Source organism: Podarcis tiliguerta (assembly GCF_965153285.1).
Source record: "Podarcis tiliguerta genome assembly, chromosome: Z".
Classification (NCBI taxonomy): Eukaryota; Metazoa; Chordata; class Lepidosauria; order Squamata; family Lacertidae; genus Podarcis; species Podarcis tiliguerta.
In genome coordinates, this window is record NC_139553.1 from 2,406,106 (window position 1) to 2,425,016 (window position 18,911).

General features: G+C 51.9%; 1 protein-coding gene across 16 annotated transcripts in view; it reads right to left on the reverse strand.

Moving 5' to 3' along the window:
- DAB2IP (DAB2 interacting protein) overlaps positions 1–18,911 on the reverse strand; it is a 312,170-nt gene that overhangs the window by 21,591 nt on the left and 271,668 nt on the right. For 10 of the 16 annotated variants that reach the window (XM_083422910.1, XM_083422915.1, XM_083422919.1 and 7 more), the window contains 6 exons: positions 16,596–16,832; positions 12,827–13,028; positions 10,038–10,216; positions 6,665–7,559; positions 4,558–4,710; positions 1,318–1,523 (listed from right to left, as the gene is read on the reverse strand). In XM_083422910.1, coding sequence (XP_083279036.1) covers positions 1,318–1,523; positions 4,558–4,710; positions 6,665–7,559; positions 10,038–10,216; positions 12,827–13,028; positions 16,596–16,832 — 1,872 coding nt within the window. The remainder of the gene's footprint in view (positions 1–1,317; positions 1,524–4,557; positions 4,711–6,664; positions 7,560–10,037; positions 10,217–12,826; positions 13,029–16,595; positions 16,833–18,911) is intronic. The other 6 variants (XM_083422913.1, XM_083422916.1, XM_083422917.1 and 3 more) reach the window with 2 other exon arrangements.

Consider the following 18,911-nt stretch of genomic DNA (forward strand, 5'->3'; position numbering starts at 1 on the left):
TCGTTCATGGCCAAGTAGGGATCTGAACCCTGGTCTCCCAGGTCCTAGTCTGACACTCTAAGCACAACACTGCCCTGGCTCAGGTGTGGTGCTATGACCAGTTTAAGGCTGGTGGGGCAAGTAGGCTGCTCAGTCGTGAGGCCAGGGAAGCCCCCTCAGCACTTGAGCAACGTGTCGGCTAGACTAGGGAACCGGGTGTCAAATCGGCAGCTTTATAGTGCCAGGGAGAACCTGATTGACCACCTTGGGTCACCTGAACGCCAGAAGCTCCAGGACCACTCCCAGACCACCTGTGGTGCTGCAACACAGCAAAAACCAAGTCCTCACAGGTGCCTAGTCTGACTCTAACCCAGGGGTCGGTAAGGTTTACCTCACCTGGGCCAGGTCACTCCAGTGAAGATCCCTCTGTGGGCTGGATCATGCACCTGCAATTTCCAGCGTCTGCGCAGACACGATTTCCAGCACCTGTGCCTGTGCAGACGCGATTTCCGGCGCTGCAGAAGTGAGTCCCCGTGTCACGCTGGTTTAGTGCAGCGCGCAGGGACTCACTGAGCGTGCAGCTTTGTTTGGGGGCAGGTCGTGGGCCCATGGACCTTAGGTTGCTGACCCATGGGTAGGCAAACTAAGTCCCGGGGGCTGGATCCGGCCCAATCGCCTTCTCAATCCGGCCTGCAGACCGTCCAGGATTCAGTGTGTTTTGACATGAGTAGAATGTATCCTTTTATTTAAAATGCATCTCTGGGTTATTTGTGGAGCATAGGAATGTGTTCATTCCCCCCCTCCCAAAAAAATATAGTCCGGCCCCCTACAAGGTCTGAGGGACAGTGGACCGGCCCCCTGCTGAAAAAGTTTGCTGACCCCTGAGTCTCACTACGACACTCAGGGCCTTTCTCCTGCGTGTATCCAGATGGGGTCTTGAGCTGTTTCACTGCCTGAGATGAGACACCTGCCACCATTGCTTCCCTTACCTGGGTCGCACAGTAGCGCCCACAATGTAGTGATGACGATGGTGGGTTTTGGCGAGATCTCGCAGAGCGCGAGAGAGAGACCTTGCTAAATTTCAGCGGCATCTCACAGAGCATGCACACTACCTTGCGAGATTTAGGCAGGATCACACAGAATGCATGTGATCTCACAAAGCGCAGGGTGCAAGAGATCTTGCGAGATTTCAGCGGGCTCTCGTGAAGGCCTTGCAAGATTTCGGTGATACATGACGGAACGGAGGGGGTCTCACCGGAAGCCACCAGCATGGCTTTGCCCACGGGGTTGCGCATCCCAAGATGGCTGCCTCAGCCTGTCTCAGGCTGCTCCTCCTACCTGCTGATGATGCCCTTCATCTGGATCTCTTTGTCTTCCTGCTGCCGCCGCAGACGCTCCTCACTCTCCTCCAGCCGCGCCTGATACTCCAGCACCAGCTTCTGAGTATTCTCCTCCTGGCACTTGAAGCGAGCTTCGTACTCCTCCAGCTTCTTGTTCGAGATGCGCAGCTTGTCCTGCAGGACCACCACGTCCTGCTGGTACTGCTGTTGTGCGGGAAACATGCAGGAGAAAGGGCTGTGAGCACCCTCGCCACCCATGGACTCCCCTGCTCCACACAGCATGGCGGGGCCCGTGCCAGCAACCACACCCACCCCGGTCAGCCGCTCAAAGCCCTTCTGTCTCTGCCCAGCCATCTCCTCCAAGCCACCACTGGAGCAACGCCACCTGTCCACAGGTATGTGTATGTATTGCACACTGGAAAGACTCCGAGAAAAGGAACCGTATGGAATCATGGAATTGGAAGGGGCCTAGTGTGTCCTGTAGGCCAGCTCCCTGCAATGAGGGAATTTCAGCTTAGTGTGGGGGAAGACAGGAGCAAGGCAAGTCATAGTGGGAGGTGTGTGTGTGTGTTTTGATTTCGGGCACTTCTTCTGACAGTGGTCTACAGCGGGTGGGTGTGGAGAGGCAGCACACAACCCACACTCCTCCAGATGTTGCTGGACTACAAGAAATCTGCTTCCAGCCCAGGTTCAAGGTGTTAAAGGTAAAGGGACCCCTGACCATTAGGTCCAGTGGCGGATGACTCTGGGGTTGCGGCGCTCATCTCGCTTTATTGGCCGAGGGAGCCGGTGTACAGCTTCTGGGTCATGTGGCCAGCAGGACTAAGTCACTTCTGGCAAACCAGAGCAGTGCACGGAAACGCCGTTTACCTTCCCACCGGAGCGGTACCTATTTATCTACTTGCACTCTGACGTCCTTTCAAACTGCTAGGTTGGCAGGAGCAGGGACCGAGCAACGGGAGCTCACCCCGTCGCAGGGATTTGAACCGCCGACCTTCTGATCAGCAAGTCCTAGGCTCTGTGGTTTAACCCACAGCGCCGCACGTGTCCCCAAGGTGTTAGAAGTTAGTATATAAAGCCTTTAACAACTTGAGTCTAGTTTACATGCAAGATTGCCTTACCCCAAAAGGCACCCACTTGACCGCCTTGACAGGAAGTACTGGCACCACTACAGGTGCCACATAAAACCCAATTGTTTAGTGTGGCAGCACCTGCACTTTGGAACTCCCTGCCTATTGATACCAGGCAGGTGCCTTCGCTGTATTCTTTTCAGCGCCTGCTAAAAGCATTCCTGTTTAAACTATTGTGGTATTTTTTTCTTTTTCGTAAACCGCCTTGAGGCTTGTTTCTTTACAATCAAATGGGGTGCAAATTTTATGAAATAAATACACATGCTGGCTCCTAGGTGCTGGATTCCCTTATTACCTAGTCTTGCTTCCCCAGTGGAACAATGGTTCCACTAAAAAAACGAGGAGCAAATCCTAATTTTGTCCAGCACCCTGCAAACGGGGAGTTTGCTCCTGATTTTAATCCTCTCTGCCTCTCCACCCCAACAGCCCACAACTGCCCTATATAGCTGAGATATGGAGGATTGAAACCACTGCTGCTGTTTTTTTTCTTATTTATGATTTTAGTGCTTCTTATCTTTTCTGATAAACTGCTTTGAGGCAGTCAAGTGGTGCGTAAATTTCTTGAAATAAATGAATGGATAAACAGCATGCAGGGGTTTCCATTGACTCAAAGCCTGCAACACATGCGTGAGCGCATGCCATGTGGTCGTATCAGGACTCTTTTGCTGTGGGCTTTATTTGCCGTGCTTTATTAACCCGTGCAAACGCTGCAGGAATCTCCAATGAAAGAACTTTGTGGAAGCCCTCTCAGCATTCCTTTCTTACAGGGGTTCCAGCAATGAATAGCAGGGAGGGACTGGTCAGTGTAGTAGTCTCTCTCTCTCTCTGTGTGTGTGTGTATGCACAAAGGAACTGAGACAGTGCACAGCCATGGCAAAGGTGCCCACGCGCATCCGTTTTACAGCGCCACCCTGGAATTCAGGAGAAGTGAAGAACTTTAGTGGCAGTGGCTCAGCAGCAGAGCATCTGCCTGGCATGAGCCGCCAGGTTCAGCTCCTGCAAGGATCTCCAGGTAAGGCTGGAAGCGACTCCCCACCTGAAATCTCTGGAGGGCCACTGCTGCTGCCCGTCAGTGTAGGTAGATGGACCAAGTGCCTGACTCAGCTTCTGGCACCCTCACAAAGAAACAAATGAAGCTGCGGACGCCACGGAGGAGAAACTTCTGACCTCTCCCTTTTAACTGGGCGGCTTCGGGAGAGGCAGGCAGGAAACAGGTGGGAGGCAGAGAAAGAGGCGAGAATTGGAAGGCACTCGTGCCAACCGGAAAGTATGGTTCCAGTGGAGACAGTGGCAATGAGGGTGGCACTGGCAGCGAGGCAACGGCGGTTGCTCCCGTGCCTGCTCTCCTCCCGTCCAGATCTTACCATGTGGCACAGCTGTGGGAGGTGTGTCTGTGGGGCAGGGAAGGGGGCATGGATTATGTCAATGGAGCCAGCAAGGGAATGACAACAGCACAACGGAAATGCAGGAAATGAGCAATGCCAGGCTGGGATTATAAAAATGCTCAGAGCTGCTCTTGTCAAGGCAAGACAGGCCCCTTCTTTGGGGGGGTGGGCTGGGGAAGGAGGAGGGACATAACCTGCTTGCCCAGGTTCTCTCTGTAGGAAGGACCTCTCCAGATACAGCTGGGAGTCTTCCCTGCCTGAAAGCCTGGGGAGATGCTGCCAGCCAGTGTTGACAACGCTGAGCTGGCCAGACCAATGGTGTTTATTTACCTGTTTCACTTATTTGTTGCTTTTATATCCTGCCTCTCTTTCTCCAAGGGGCTCAAAGTGTCTGTGCATGGCCCTTTTCACTTAATTCCCACCACCAGCCTGCGAGGCAGGTTAGGCTGAGGGGCACAAACTGCTCTCCTTGGAGAAGAGAAAAGGGAAGAGACAAACGCAATAGGTAGAGTGGTCAGGGAGGGTGGGAGTGGCAGCCTGAGGTCATCAGGAGGGCTGCAGGACCAACACCCGCAACGCCCTGCCCTACATGAAAAGCAGTAGTGGGCAAGGAGCAAGGGCCACTGCAGCCTTCGAACAGCACAGGCCAGGGAGCGGATGTGTTTACAAAGGCAACTGTCTCTCCCTCTGGAGAGGCCACTTCTGCGTCCTGCCCGGCGTTACCTTTTCCCCTTGGCCGAACTCCTCTTTATTCCGGATCTTATCCCTGTGCTTGGGTTCTGGGTCACTGCTCTCCTCTTCTAAAAACTGCACGTTCATATTCAAAAGCCAAGCGGCTGTGCGGTCCAGGGCATTGGGGTTCACAGGAGAAGGGGCCTAAAATGAAACATAGAACCACAAGCGAAAAGAGGGAGTGGAGGGGGGGGGGGGGGAAAGAAAAAAGGGGAAACCGGAATGGACATGAAGCTAGAGAAAGACAGAGAGCACATGTCCCAAACACCCAACACTTGGGTCTTTGGTTTAGTAGGCAGTCTTCCTAGAGCCAAGCCTTTTCTAGGACTTTAAGACTGGAGGGAAGCTTCACCTGCCAACCTGAAATGGTTTGTTTTGAGCACTAAAACCGCATTCTACGCAGGCGTTCTGTTGCAAGGGTCCCGTGTACGCCCACAAATGCATATACACAAAACCAACCCCCCCTATACAAGCACCACCAGCCTTCTGGGGCCAAGTGGGCTTTGACGCTCCTCCAAGTGATGGCAGAGCGCTCAAAAGTTCTTTTCACACCAGGAAATCTCAGCAGGGGGAAAAAGCTCTCTCCTTTGCTTGCATTCAGCTCATGGAATTTCTACCTGCGTGTGGTTGAAATCATGTGAGTTAAATCTGCTCAAGGTGTCACTGCGCCGTGCTTTCAACCTTACTTCAGGCCCAGCTCCATCCCTGAATGAGAAGGCTGCCCCTCCCAAGTCTGCTCCTCATATTTGGAGGTGCTTTTTACAGAGGGACAATTTCCCCCAAGACAGTGGACAGCAAAGTTTTATTAGGAGGGTTTTGGGGTGGGGGTGCAGCTCTCTATTCCTAGAAAGAGGTGTTTTAAATGTCTCGTATCCACCCCCACCCCAATGTAATGCTGTTCCAGGGCATACCTGGAACAAGAAATCCTGTCCCTGCGCCGCCCCCCCATGACACAATAATGGGAAAAAGAAAATGACAGATGTGTCAGAAAAATAGGGTAGCAGCGGCGCTAGCAGGTTCACCGCATAGAGACCTGCTGCCAGTACCCTGAACCCATCAGGAGATCTGGGGTCTCCCTCTCAGATTTGTCTCCGAAATTCACCCCCCACTTCATGAGCTGAAGAATTTTGAAATATGTATCAACGCCTTATCTTTGGCTCCCTCTACCCTTATCTCCCTGTGGCTTCCCTAAGAAAACAGCCTAATCTGTTTTGCGGCTGAGCTGACCTCTAAAGGAGAAACAACCCTGGCTCACAGCTCCTGCTTGCAACCTCCCCACTCTGGGGAGCGAGAGGCACTGTGGATGCTCCCAGCCCACCAGCTACAAGCGGACCTAGAGAGAGTGCATGTGACTGAGGCCTTAATTAGCCCTCAAATAACAATTAACATGGTTGAATTTGAACAAGGAGCTTCATTATTTATTGTGTTCCCAGCTAATAGGTGAGGGGATGCAGATGAGCACCAGGAGGAGGGCGTGGTGGAGGAGAGATCATGGCACCAGGCTCAGGTGCAGTTGGGGGGAGGGCTTGATCCAATCGCTGACCCCTTTCCTGCTGTACTTTCTGGTCAAATGGGGCTCTTTGGAACGACCCCAGCGGCTTGCAAGTCCCTGTTTGAGCAAAGGTCACAGCCTTGAGAGGAAAGGATACCAAGGGGTCATCTAGCTGGCTGGCCTAGCGTGGCAACTCCTCTCACCTGCCCCTTCACCTGCTCTGAGCAACGCTTCCCAACACCCTCAACCAGTGTGCATGTCTTTCAGCTGGGGAGGGCACAGGGAACGACCAAACTGCTCTCAATTTCTCTCTAGCTTCGGCCGAACAACTCCAACCAGTGGTGCTCCTCTGCCGCACAAGGAAGCAGCAAGATCGTGAGATGGCACTGGATCTGGTGTGGCGTGGGATGGGGTGGGGGAAGCCGGAACATTTATGGGCAAAAGCAGCAGCTGGATGGCAGAGCGAGATGAGGAACAGCCTCCCGCCCCCTGCACACCCTCCCACCTGAGATGGTGCATATTCTGGCTGGAGAAGCGAGGTCCTCAGCCAGGTGCCCTCTCTGCCACCTCTCCCCAACCTGCCCTTCCTGCCACGTCCACACTGACCTGCTTATGCACCGTTCGCTGCTTCATCTCTGGGCTGTCTCCCTTGGAGGAGGAAGACTGCTGCCGGAGCCGGGCACCGCTGCCCGGCCAGTCGGGCGAGGAGGAGAGCATGCCGCCGCTGGAGGGGCGTGGGTACTGCATTGTGCTCAGCAGCGAGGGCGGCGTCCGGCCCCGAGTCACCGGCGGGGGTGGTGGGGGCGGGGGCGGCTGGTCTATCCGCCTCTGGGGCCCCCCGCTGTTCTGCCGGGGCATGGTGGGCTGACCACCCTTGTCCGAAAGCGACAGTTGCCGGCGGGCGAGCTCCCCTGCCCGCCGGTTGAAGTCCTCTGTTGCAGCAGCAACCACAGCGGGGTTGCCAAAGCCGTGCTTGCCCACCGCTGCCAAGTCCTCGCTGTTGCTGTGGGAGCTGAGCGAGCTGTGGCACTCGGAGCCCGAGTCCGCCAAGCCACGGGGCGAGAGGGGCAGACCTGCTGCCATCTGGTACACAGGGTTCTGGAAGGAGAGGGGCGCCAGGAGCTGGGGCCGTCCGGGGGTGCCCTCCGTGCCGGGTGTGGTGGGGGTCTGGCCTGCCCGGCGCACGGTGGCCATGGCGGCCACGGCGTTCTGCTGAGTCCGCGTGCCCCAGGGGCCCGGGGCCTGCCCGATGGAGGGGGGCCCATCGCCGAGTGGGTCAGCCGGCCCCGGGAGGGCGGCCACACCATCCAGAACCCGGCTGTCCTGCAAGTCCACCATGGAGAGGCTTTTGCCGCCGTTGGACATCTGGACGTCGGGCTCATTGGCCTCCGAGTAGCTGGAGCTCCGGGCGGGTGAGGGCTGTGCCCCCGCAGACCTTGTGACAAAAAACAAGTCCTTGTTTTCAGGGGTTGGAGACGGTAACCGTGTGAAATCTATCAGACTGTGGGGGAAATAAAAACGCATAAGGAGAAGAAGGAGAGGAGGAAAAGAAGGAGACAGAGAGAGAAAGAGCTGTGGTCGCTGCACGAGAGGCAGCAGCTCTTTCACAGGACAGCAAGCAAGCAAGCAAGCAAACAAAAAACACCCCAGCGCCATCAACACTCATGCGCCACACGCAGGCTGTTGGGAGGGCGGACGTCTCCTGGATGTGGCACGCAGGTGGGAAATGCTGAAAGGGCCACCGCTTGTGGCCTGGGCACCTGCCTTGCATGCAGACGATTCCAAGCTCAATCCCCAACTGGGAATAGGGCTGGGAACTGCCCCCTGCCTCATGCTGCTGCCAACCAGTGTAGGCAGCACTGACCCTGGTGGAAGTTTCCTACGGTCCTAGACCTCCCCCTTCATTATTAAAGGTCCAGTCATGACCGACTCTGGGGTTACGGGGCTCATCTCACTTTATTGGCTGAGGGAGCCAGCGTACAGCTTCCGGGTCATGTGGCCAGCATGACTAAGCCGCTTCTGGCGAACCAGAGCAGCGCACGGAAACGCTGTTTACCTTCCCGCTGGAGTGGTACCTATTTATCTACTTGCACTTTGACGTGCTTTGGAACTGCTAGGTTGGCAGGAGCAGGGACCGAGCAACGGGAGTTCACCCCGTTGCAGAGATTCGAACCGCCAACCTTCTGATTGGCAAGTCCTAGGCTCTGTAGTTTAACCCTTCAGTCTTACTCCTCCCTTATTTTTCTGGCTGCTGGCAAGTCAGCCTCTGCCCCCGTTGTGCTGTTAAGGTTCTGTGCATGGGTGCAGCATCAGAGGGGAAGGGGGCTGCCAGACCAGGTCCTGCAAAACCCAGTCACACCAAGGAAAAGCACTTCCAGGATTCTGCCTTCTGAGGCCACCTCCTTCCTGGGAATACACAGAGTGTGCCAGGCAGCCCTCAGGAGGTGGCCTGTGGGCAAGTCCCCCTCTTGGCTTTCCTTGCTGGTTGTCAACTAGCTGGCGGGGTTACCTGGCCCGATGGGGCTGCCCACAGCCCAGCTCCGGCACAGGGATGCTCAGCAGTAAAGGAGAGCCAGTGGTAGCATAGTGGTTACAGAAGTGTTTCTCAACTTGGGTCCCCGGGTGTTGCTGGACTACAACTCCCATCATCATGCCTAGCTAGCAGGACCAGTGGTCAGGGATGATGGGAGCTGTAGTCCAACCACAGCTGGAGGACTCAAAGTTGGGATGCACTGGGTTATAGTGTCAGCGGGAGGTCAGGGTTTGAACTCCTCACTTGGACATGAAGCTTCCACTTGGGCCGCTCACTGTCTGTCTCAGCCTAACCTACCTCACAGGGTTGTTGTGGGGGTTAAAATGAGGAGGGGGGGCATCCTTGCCACCTTGAGCTCCTTAAGAGGAAAAAAATAGGCAGCGTACAGATGCAATAAGTGAGAAAATAAAATGAGACAATCTCAAAGAGGATGGAGATTCATGATTTTGATTCGTTACTAATACGTTTCGGTCCAATAAAAAGGCTTTCCTCATAGGGGAGGGCGTCATGTAAACAGCTCAGAAACAGCTGTTTTTAGAGAATCATGGAGTTGGAATGGACTCCTAAGGCTCTCTGAGAAGGAGTCTCCTTGTTTCATTCTGCCCACTGGATGCTTCCTAATGTCATGAGCCGAAACATTATTTTATTTTATTGGGGAGGCTTACAGGATTTGTTTTACAAACCAAGTTATGTTTATCTTAATGGCATGCATATTATTTTGTGTATACAGGGAAGAACAGCACTGGGGAGCTGGAAGGGACCTCAAGGGTCATCGAGTCCAACCGCCTGCAAGCAGGAATTACAGCTCAGAAGCCGGCCTGTCTAGATGGATGCTGCCTGCCTGTGCTGGGGAGCCTGCTCTTCCCCAAAGGCATCTGGGGCTGGCTCACCCTGCAGCAAGTCAGGGCTCCGGAACCATTATATTAAGAAAGCCTCTTGTTCTGCAAACCGCCATGTGGGTGAACAATTGATTTCCAATGATGGGGAAGAAAATGGGTTTTTGCAACAGCTAATGCTCTTAAGCCCAGATCAAAGGTGGGGTGGTTTTACAAGGGTGGTTAAGAGCATGCTGCTTTGAGATCCAGCCTTGTGCATCATTTAAACTGCCCCCCCCCACTGATTACAGAGAGAATCTTGCTGCCGCCACCACCCATCTCCGATTGCTCATCTCTCTAATTAAATACACAGCTTCCACCTGAAATTTATCCATTTCGATGTTTTACATTTCAAAACGAGGAGCTGCGCAAGGCGGCAGAAATCTTTAGCGGGCGAAGTGTCCATCCGCCAGGGCCACCTTTTAGCCTCCCCCCGCCCATGGCTGTCCCCCACCCCCAGGATCCTTTGGGGCTGCCTCAGCCAGCTTTTCCACAAAAGCCCTCCCCCATTCGCCTGGCAGGGCTCATCTCTGCTCCACCCCCCCCACCCCCTGCCCTTGCCCGTCCTTACCCAGATAAGTCGTTCTCGATCACCATCTTCTGCAGCCCCACAGATATGCTGTTGCTAGCGTTGGGCGTCGAGGCAGCATGGTCTGCTGTGACGGAGACTTGCACGCAGGACGGGTTGCTGAGGGCCGAATTGACGTCCCTCAGAATGCGTGGCAAGGGTCCAAGCTTTGTTGCTGTGCTCTGGAGGAGTGAGGAGAAACACAAGCAGGGCCATCACTGAGCATGCCTATCCTAGCCACACAACAACGTCTAGGCAACACAGTGGCCACATACATACGTCATAGACAACCTTCATAGAATTCCTTCAAATCACAAAAAGTTCAAAATGAAATCTTTAGTCTCAAAGTCTCTGAAAATCTTTAAATGAAGCGAGGTAGCAAACTTTGTACGGTGGAAGACAAGCTGTGAAGCTTTGTGTATTCAACAATGATGTCCAACACTGAACAGTGATTCCGGATATTGACTACTGTTTCGTAGAATTCTTCATCAGCGTGGTGGCAGGATATAGAATGCTTCCCAAACCCATCTTATTTTGAATGAATGTATATAAATGAAAATATCAAATGCTGTGGAACGGTGCTCATTTAAAAATGTAGTATGCAGTGATGAAACAGTACAGTGGTACCTCAGGATGCGAACGGGATCCATTCCGGAGCCCCGTTCACATCCTGAATGGAATGTAAGACATGATGGTGCATCTGCGTGTGACGTGATTTTGAGCGTCTGCGCATGCGCGAGCGGCAAAACCTGGAAGTAACGCACTCCATCACTTCCGGGTTGCCGTGGAGCACAACCCAAAAGTACTCAACCTGAAGCACATTCAACCACTGTACAAAGTTTGGTACCTCGCTTCATTTAAAGATTTTCAGAGACTTTGAGACTACAGACTTCATTCTGAACTTTTTATGATTTGAAGGAATTCTATAAAGATTGTCTATTATGTATGTATACGGTCATCGTGTTGCCTAGACATTGTTGATGTTCTCTTTGCAACACAAATATTTTGTTAACTGGAGTCCCCTATCAGCTTGACACAAGGGGTTCCCCATATGGGGCTTGAAGACTCTGAATGCCTTAAGATGGAAACCAGACATTGGGGTTGGCCCTTCCCCATCTACACATGCAGGGCAGATCACTCCACTCCGCTTCCTCATTTCATGAGAATGTGATAAGAGTGCTGCTGGATTGAGTCCATGGACCATCTAGTCCAGCATCCAGTTCTCACAGTGGCTGACTGAGTGCCTAATCCTCTTTTAAAGCCACCCAGGTTGACGGCCATCACTGCCTCCTGCGGGAGGGAGTTCCACAGTTCAACTATGCCCCTCATTCACCAGGCGGAGATGCGCCAACCAGATGGGCATGGGCAGGAGAGTGTGGTTGGGGGAAAACAGCCTTAGGTGTCAAACTGAGACCTGTGCCATGCCTAATTATGCCAGTGGGTCAGATGCCAGGCCAGTGTCATGTAATAATAATAATAATAATAATAATAATACCGGGCTCAGGGTGGCTAACACCCAATATAAAAACAAATTGATTGAGATACAACTTAAAAAACAAAATTAAAATACAACATCATTAAAACATTAAAATGCAGCCTCATTTCAATGGAAACTTAAATCAAAAACTTTTGGGGGGATGAAAACGTCGTCTTCACCAAGGCCAACTATCCAGACTGGTCCTACATGGGCCAGAAAAAAGCCAGGGAAGTCCCCAAATAGGGGTTCCATCACAGAAGGAAAAGGAAAAAAGAAAGAGGGGGAGGGAATCAAATTGATTCCAAGCCAAAGGCCAGGCGGAACACAGGAATACAGCCTGACCACAAAACTGGAAAGAACCAGTTAAGGAGGAACCTAAGGGCTGAAACAACTCCAGTTAAGATACAAGGAGGGTTCTGCACGTACAGTAAAAAAATTGGGTTACGTGTTTCCAAGGAATGTGGTTGGATGAGAGTTGCTTCAGCAATAGGATAAAAGAAGGAGGTTGGGAGGAGGGCGAAACAGCCAAGATGATGCACCTTTTGTCTATAGAGCATGTGCGCTCATGGGAAGTAGACTCCTCAGACTCTGTCCGGCAATGTGTTACTGAACAAACTAATTGGGAATTTGGTGTGAACCTCTGCACTTGAACCCCCCCCCCCCCAGTTTCTGATAGCTAGTTCTCTCTTGCATAGGAGACAAGATGATCTCAGAGCAAAAAAATAATCTGGACTTCCCCTTATGGGAAGTTCCCCTACCTGCCTCAGCCCCCCAACCTCCTGGAAGGCACCAGTTTAGGGAAGGCTTGCTTTCCAGACTGTCCCGTTTGAATAGAGGGTTTTGTTTTGCCTTTTTTTTTTTAAAAAAAGGAACAATTATTTACTTAACATTTCACAACAACAGCCAAGAATGTAGAACTTGAGCTGGCAAGATCCAACTTAAGTTAGGTGCAAATAAGGTTCACGGTGGTTTTTAAGAAGCCTGCAAACTTTGGTCATAAACAAATGCACCTAATTTTGTTTGCACAACAATGTGCCTGGAGGACGGATTTGGCATGCAAATTCTGCTGTCAAAGTCAGAACTCCTTTTCATTCCTGAGTTTTATGTTTTCAGCTTGACTGTCTTTGCTTATAAACATATCCACAGTTTTGTATGCTGACTGAGACTTTCCTGACAAAGAAGGAGTGTTCAAATGCCGACGTACGTACTGCTCACTGTTGATTTCACATGATTATACACTGCATTTATAAATTATTGCTTTGGTGGGGTAGTTTACTGGTGGTTGGTTATACAAATTCAACAAGCCAGCGGGTACCTGGTCCAGCTGAATCACAACTTCCCAGAGCAGAGAGTGTAAGGTGGAGAGTTCACGGCCCAGGTCAATGTACCCTTCGAAACCGGCCGTGTTGGATAGAGTCTCCGGGTTGGAAATCTCCAACAGGAACCGCTGCATGTTGGTCCACTCGTGCTCCAGGAACTGGTTCATGAAGGACATGTATTCTTCTTTGCTGCCAAACCTGTTACGAACAAAGCACATGAAGCGGTCTGGTTGGCCGCTGTGAGAACAGGGCAGTGGGAGAAGAGAAGTCTTTACATCTGACCCAGTGGCCAGGCTGATGCTCATTAAGAATGGAACCTCCATGTCCAGAGGCTGTCTACCCATAAATACTGGTTCCTAAGGGATCAGGCAGGTTCTTGTCCTCACATCCTGCTTGGGTGCTGTGGGGCTAGAGGGGCCTTTGGTCTGTCCAGCAGCCAGGCTCTCCCAGTGTTCTTACAAGACTCAGATACAACCCACATTGAGTGGGTTAGCATGCCACGATGGCAGAGCCGACTAGCCAGAGTTTGGGGTGTTGCTAGGTACATCAGAGACTTGGAGTAAAGATGCACAGCCCAAGTGAAGATGGTGAACAGGTGTGTTTCCCGCCAGAGCCGTGTTTTTGCAGACCACCCACCCACCCACCTTGCAAGCAAAGTAAACAAACTTGGTGATAGCGAGGGGAGCAGGAGAAGATGCAGTGCCTGGTGCAAAACACACACCAACAATGCACCTGGTTGGGGTGCTAATGTCTGGAAATAAAGCTACTTCTCCTGTCGAGCCAGTGATGGTTTAGTGGTTAGAGCAGCCTTTCTCAACCTTGGGTCTCCAGCTGCTGTTGGACTCCCATCATCCCTAGTGAGCAAGACCAGTGGTCAGGGATGATGGGAGCTGTAGTCCAACAACAAAAGTTGAGAATCACTGGATGAGAGAGTGCTGTGCTATGACCTGGGGGACCAGGGTTCTACCCCCACTCAACCCAGGAAGGTCTTGGGATCCATCTAGCTCAACTAGCAGCACTCCTCCAGCGTTTGAGACTGGGACCATTCCCAGCCCTAACTGGAGACGGCCCAGATTGAGCTTGGGTTCTTCTGCATGCAAAACGAAGCTATGATCCTTCCCCAACAGGTAGGTAGGAAGCCGCCTTATACCATGTCCAACCATTGTTCCACCTAGCTCAGTACTGCCTACACTGACTGGCAGCAGTTTCAGATGGGGATCTTTTTCTAGTACTGTCCAGAAATGCTGGGGATTGAATCTGGGGTGTCCTGGGTGCAAAGGAAGCACTCTCCCATGGAGCTGGGGCCATAACAACACAAGAAGAGCCTGCTGGATCAGGCCAATGGCCCATCTGTTCCAGCATCCTCTTCTCACCTGTGGCCAACCAGGTGCCTGTGGAAAACAAGCAAGTAGGATTTGAGTGCAAGAGCAACTCTCCCCTTCTGTGGCTTCTAGCAACCAGGATCCCAGAAGCATTGCTACCTCCAGCTGTGGTAGCAGAGCAGAGCTATCATGGCTAGTAACCCTCAATAGCCCTCTCTTCTTATATCTCTGTGCTGTTGGGCAGCTGAGAGTCTGTGGATCAGGAAGCTGAAGTACGGGGGTGGGCGGTGTGGGCAGGGGCTGCCAGGAGGTGGGCTAAGAGCTGGATTTCGGCCTGAACCCCTTTACGACTGACCCAGCCAAAGCCAAATCACTGGCCTTCCAGATGATGTAATTTCACCCCCTTCCACAGGCCAGGGGCGCCCAAGGCCTTGACAAAGTCACCTTCGCTGAAAAGATTATTGGGCGGGCGGGCAATGCCAAATTAGACGGCTGCGTTGGCAGGGAGGATGGCCGGCCAGCAATTTGAGCAGGTGGGTGTACGAGTGAGAGAGAGATGGTGGAGGAGGGCTGATCCTGTCAACTCATGCGAGTCTCCTCTGTTCCAGCAGACCCCATCTTAAGATGCTTTTGTCAGCAAACTCACTCACTGCTGCTACTACCCTCTCTCTGTCTCTCTCTCTCTGTCTCTCTCTCTCTCTCTGTGTGTGCGCAGAGATTCTCTTTCGTTCGCTCTCTATCTCACAGCTCAGGATAAGCAGCTCAGAGCTCCTGAGCAAAGCCAGTGGGGAGATTTCTGAAATCTTCCCCCCTTTGTTTCCACCAAACCTACAGGCTTAGTTTAGAAAACTGACAGCACGGCTCTTTCCCTTGCCAGAGCTGATCCTCCTGGTTTTAGGGGCTTTAAAAAATCATAGCGCCAAGAAGTGTATGTATGCAAGTGGGAGGGGGGGGAAGCCTTGTGCAGAGTGTGGGGTCCAACATATTCCCTATCCTGGCTCCATTTGTGAGCTTGGTTCTATTGCAACTGGAGAGGTAACTGCAAAAACAAACCTGGTCACCCATTTCCTCCTTGAATCGTGCTAAAAAAGAAACACCGTCCCCAGCAACCCCGCTTTAAAGCTTGGGGTGATGTGGGTGATTTGCCTTACTGGAACTGTGTTGTGATCAGCCGTGACTCCTGCGTTGGAGGGGGCTGGACTAGATGACCCTCAGGGTCCCCCCCCCCAACTCTATAATTCTATCCAGTCACTTAATAGCAAGGAAGAGGAATCCTTATCCAGCTTTCCCTCCCTGTGCAGTTCTGGGGCAAAGGGTTGGGATGGGTTAATAATAATAATAATAATAATAATAATAATAATAATAATAATTTATTATTTCTACCCCACCCATCTGGCTGGGTTTCACCAGCCACTCTGGGCGGCTTTCAACAGAACATTTAAAAAAAAAAGTTGCTAGAGCATCAGATGCAGCTCTCACTTTTGTACAGTGGATTACATTCCAGCCGTGCAGAAGGCAGAGGCTCCCGTGCACCAAAAATATATCCACCCAGGCAAACAGGAGGCATTGGCACAATTCAAGGACTCAGGGAGAGCCTGGAGCGATGCTAATGAGTGGGTGTGGACTAGGGAGAGGGTGTGTGTTCTGGAAGAGGGCCAAGGGCTAGAGAGAGAGAGAGAGGCCTGGATGGCCACATTCAGCTCTCTGGCCTGAGGTTGCCCACCCCTGAGTTATGGTAAGTCACAGCCCCCAGAAGACCCCCGTTTGGTACGATCTCAGATTAGCAGAGCTGGAAAGTATCTTTCCCAAAGACCTTTGGAGAAGCAGATGGAGAGCAGAGCTGCTGGTCTGACCCTACAAGCTGCAGGATGAGTTACTGAGTGCAGAACGCAGCTGCCTGAGAATCTTAGCTTCAATTCAAGTTTCTAGTCCTTAGTGTTGCCAAGCGTGGAGACAGACAGCCGGGTCGTGCAGCCACTGCAGTGACCACAGGAGGAATGACCGCTGGGAGGAGTGCAGAGAGAAGGAACGCCCTGGTGCATCTGCGGAAGCACAACCAGACACCTTCATCTGCTCCAGCTGCAACAAAACATGTCTCTCCTGTATTGCTCCCCACAGCCCCAACAGGCGCTGCAGCCTGCCAATAAGCTGCACATCACCTGCAAAGATGCACTCCTCCACTGTCTCCTGAGACAGACGGATGCCAACAACTGTTTCCAGTTGAAATTTAATAAGCCAGAAGGGTGCCCAGATGAGATTCATAGCATTTGGGGCAGAGGGAGATGAATCTGCAGATTGGGCAGATTCATAGCCATTTATGTGGGCAAAATGGTGAGCCTTGGGAGTGCTCAGCCTCCGGACCTAAGGCAGCTTCCCGGTCGTTTTTAAGAGAGAGAGAGAGACGGAGAGAGAGAGAGAGAGGAGTTCCTGGGGAAAGGTTTACTTTGCAAAGTTGGCCAGGTTCTGCGTGACCTTGGCGATCAGGGTCAGGGTGCGGGCTGTGCGGTCATCGGGATACTCCTGGAGGAGGCTGAAGAGGGAGGGCGACATGATGGCCGGGCAGAGGAAGCGGAGGAACAGCGAGGCGCTGATCAGGCGCTCACTGATGTCTGGGCGGCCGCGGCTGCTGCACTCCTGGCGCCACGAGGCGAAGACCTCTTTCAGCTCTCTCGGGAAGACACTGCAAAGAGAGACAAGAGGAGGGAAGGTGGGAGCGAGGCCTTTTGCTTCCCCTGGAGGGAAATCTTTTTTGGGGGGAGAAGCACCCTCTGGTGGGCTCCTCTAGCACAAATCAAACCTGAGCTCCCCAAATATATTTTAAAATTTCTCCTATTCTGGTGCTTGCATCGAAAGTATTTATTATTTATTCCCTAAGATTCATATACCCGCTTCGGTGTGCAGAAAATACTTCAAAGAGGTTTATAAAACAGCATGGTTATTGGTAAAAGAAAACAAAAATATTCCAAAAATTAAAACCAACCATTAACCAAAAACCACATCAGCAATCCTATACAGTCATATCTCATGTTACGTCTGCTTCATGTTATGTTCTTTCAGGTTACGTCCCGCGGAAGTACCGGAAAGGGTTACTTCCGGGTTGCGCCACTCGCGCATGAGCACATGTGCAAAATGACATCATGCGCAGAAGCGGCGAATCACAACCCGTGCGTGTGCAGACACGCCACTGATGGGTTTACATTCTTTTCATGTTGCAAACGGGCCTCCGGAACGGATCCCGTTCGCAACCAGAGGTACCCCTGTATATCTTGCCAAGCTTTGCCTAAACAAAAAGAGTACAGTGGTACCTCGGGTTAAGAACTTAATTCGTTCTGGAGGTCCGTTCTTAACCTGAAACTGTTCTTACCACTTTAGCTAATGGGGCCTCCTGCTGCCACTGCACAATTTCTGCTCTCATCCTGAAGCAAAGTTCTTAACCCGAGGTCCCATTTCTAGGTTAGCAGAGTCTGAAACCTGAAGTGTCTGTCACCTGAAGCATCTGTAACCCGAGGTACCACTGTACAACAAAGGTGCCTGTCTGGTGCCAATAGGTAGGGAATTCCAAAGACCAACACCTTACAAACGCAGAATGGGAATTATGTGACACTTGGAACAGTGCAAGTTGGAATGGGAAGAAAGATTGGCTGCTAATCCACACTGGGAAACTGTAGCTTTGGGAGGGGAATAGAGAGTCTCCAATCAACCCCCAACACCCTTAACCAACCACAGCTCCCATAATTCCTGGGGGGTGGAGCCACGGCTGTTTAAAGTGGTACTGAAGTGCTGATGGGAGATGTAGTCCAAAGCACCCAAAGAGCACCGGGCTGAACTAAGCCACAGATAGGACCCTGCAGCCTCCAGATGATGCAGAAGCCCAACACTCGTCATCTCTGCCTACTGGCCATGATGGCTGCTGGGAGCTGCAGTTCCACAGCATCTGGAGGGCCGCGGATTCTCCACCCCTGAGCCAAAAACTGACAGCCATTAAAGCCGGATCTAAATGGTATTTGCTTCCTGGTAAAAGCTATGGTTTTCCCAGTAGTAATGTATGGAAGTGAGAGCTGGACCATAAAGAAGGCTGATCGCCGAAGAATTGATGCTTTTGAATTATGGTGCTGGAGGAGACTCTTGAGAGTCCCATGGACTGCAAGAAGATCAAACGCATCCATTCTTAAGGAAATCAGCCCTGAGTGCTCACTGGAAGGACAGATCGTGAAGCTGAGGCTCCAATACTTTGGCCACCTCATGAGAAGAGAAGACTCACTGGAAAAGACCCTGATGTTGGGAAAGATGGAGGGCACAAGGAGAAGGGGACGGCAGAGGACGAGATGGTTAGACAGTGTTCTTGAAGCTACAAACATGAATCTGACCAAACTGCGGGTGGCAGTGGAAGACAGGAGGGCCTGGCATGCTCTGGTCCATGGGGTCACGAAGAGTCGGACACGACTGAACGACTAAACAACAACAACAGTTCCATCTCTGCCTCTTCATCGTGCAAAGCTCTAGCTGCAGTTTCCCCTTGGGCTAATTTTTGAGGCTTTCTTTAGATTGACTTTGCAGTAGCCCAACCTTTTTCCTTTTTGGAAAAAACAACAACAACAACAACAACAACAAAGCAAACAAATGCTAATTGTGTGATGGAACTCAGGGTCACCCACATGTCCCAGAGGACCAGCTTTCTCTGTTTGGAAACTGCAGGTAAGCACATATAGCCAAGGTGTCACGAGATGCAGCAGCAAAATCTCTTGCAGGCACTGGCTGG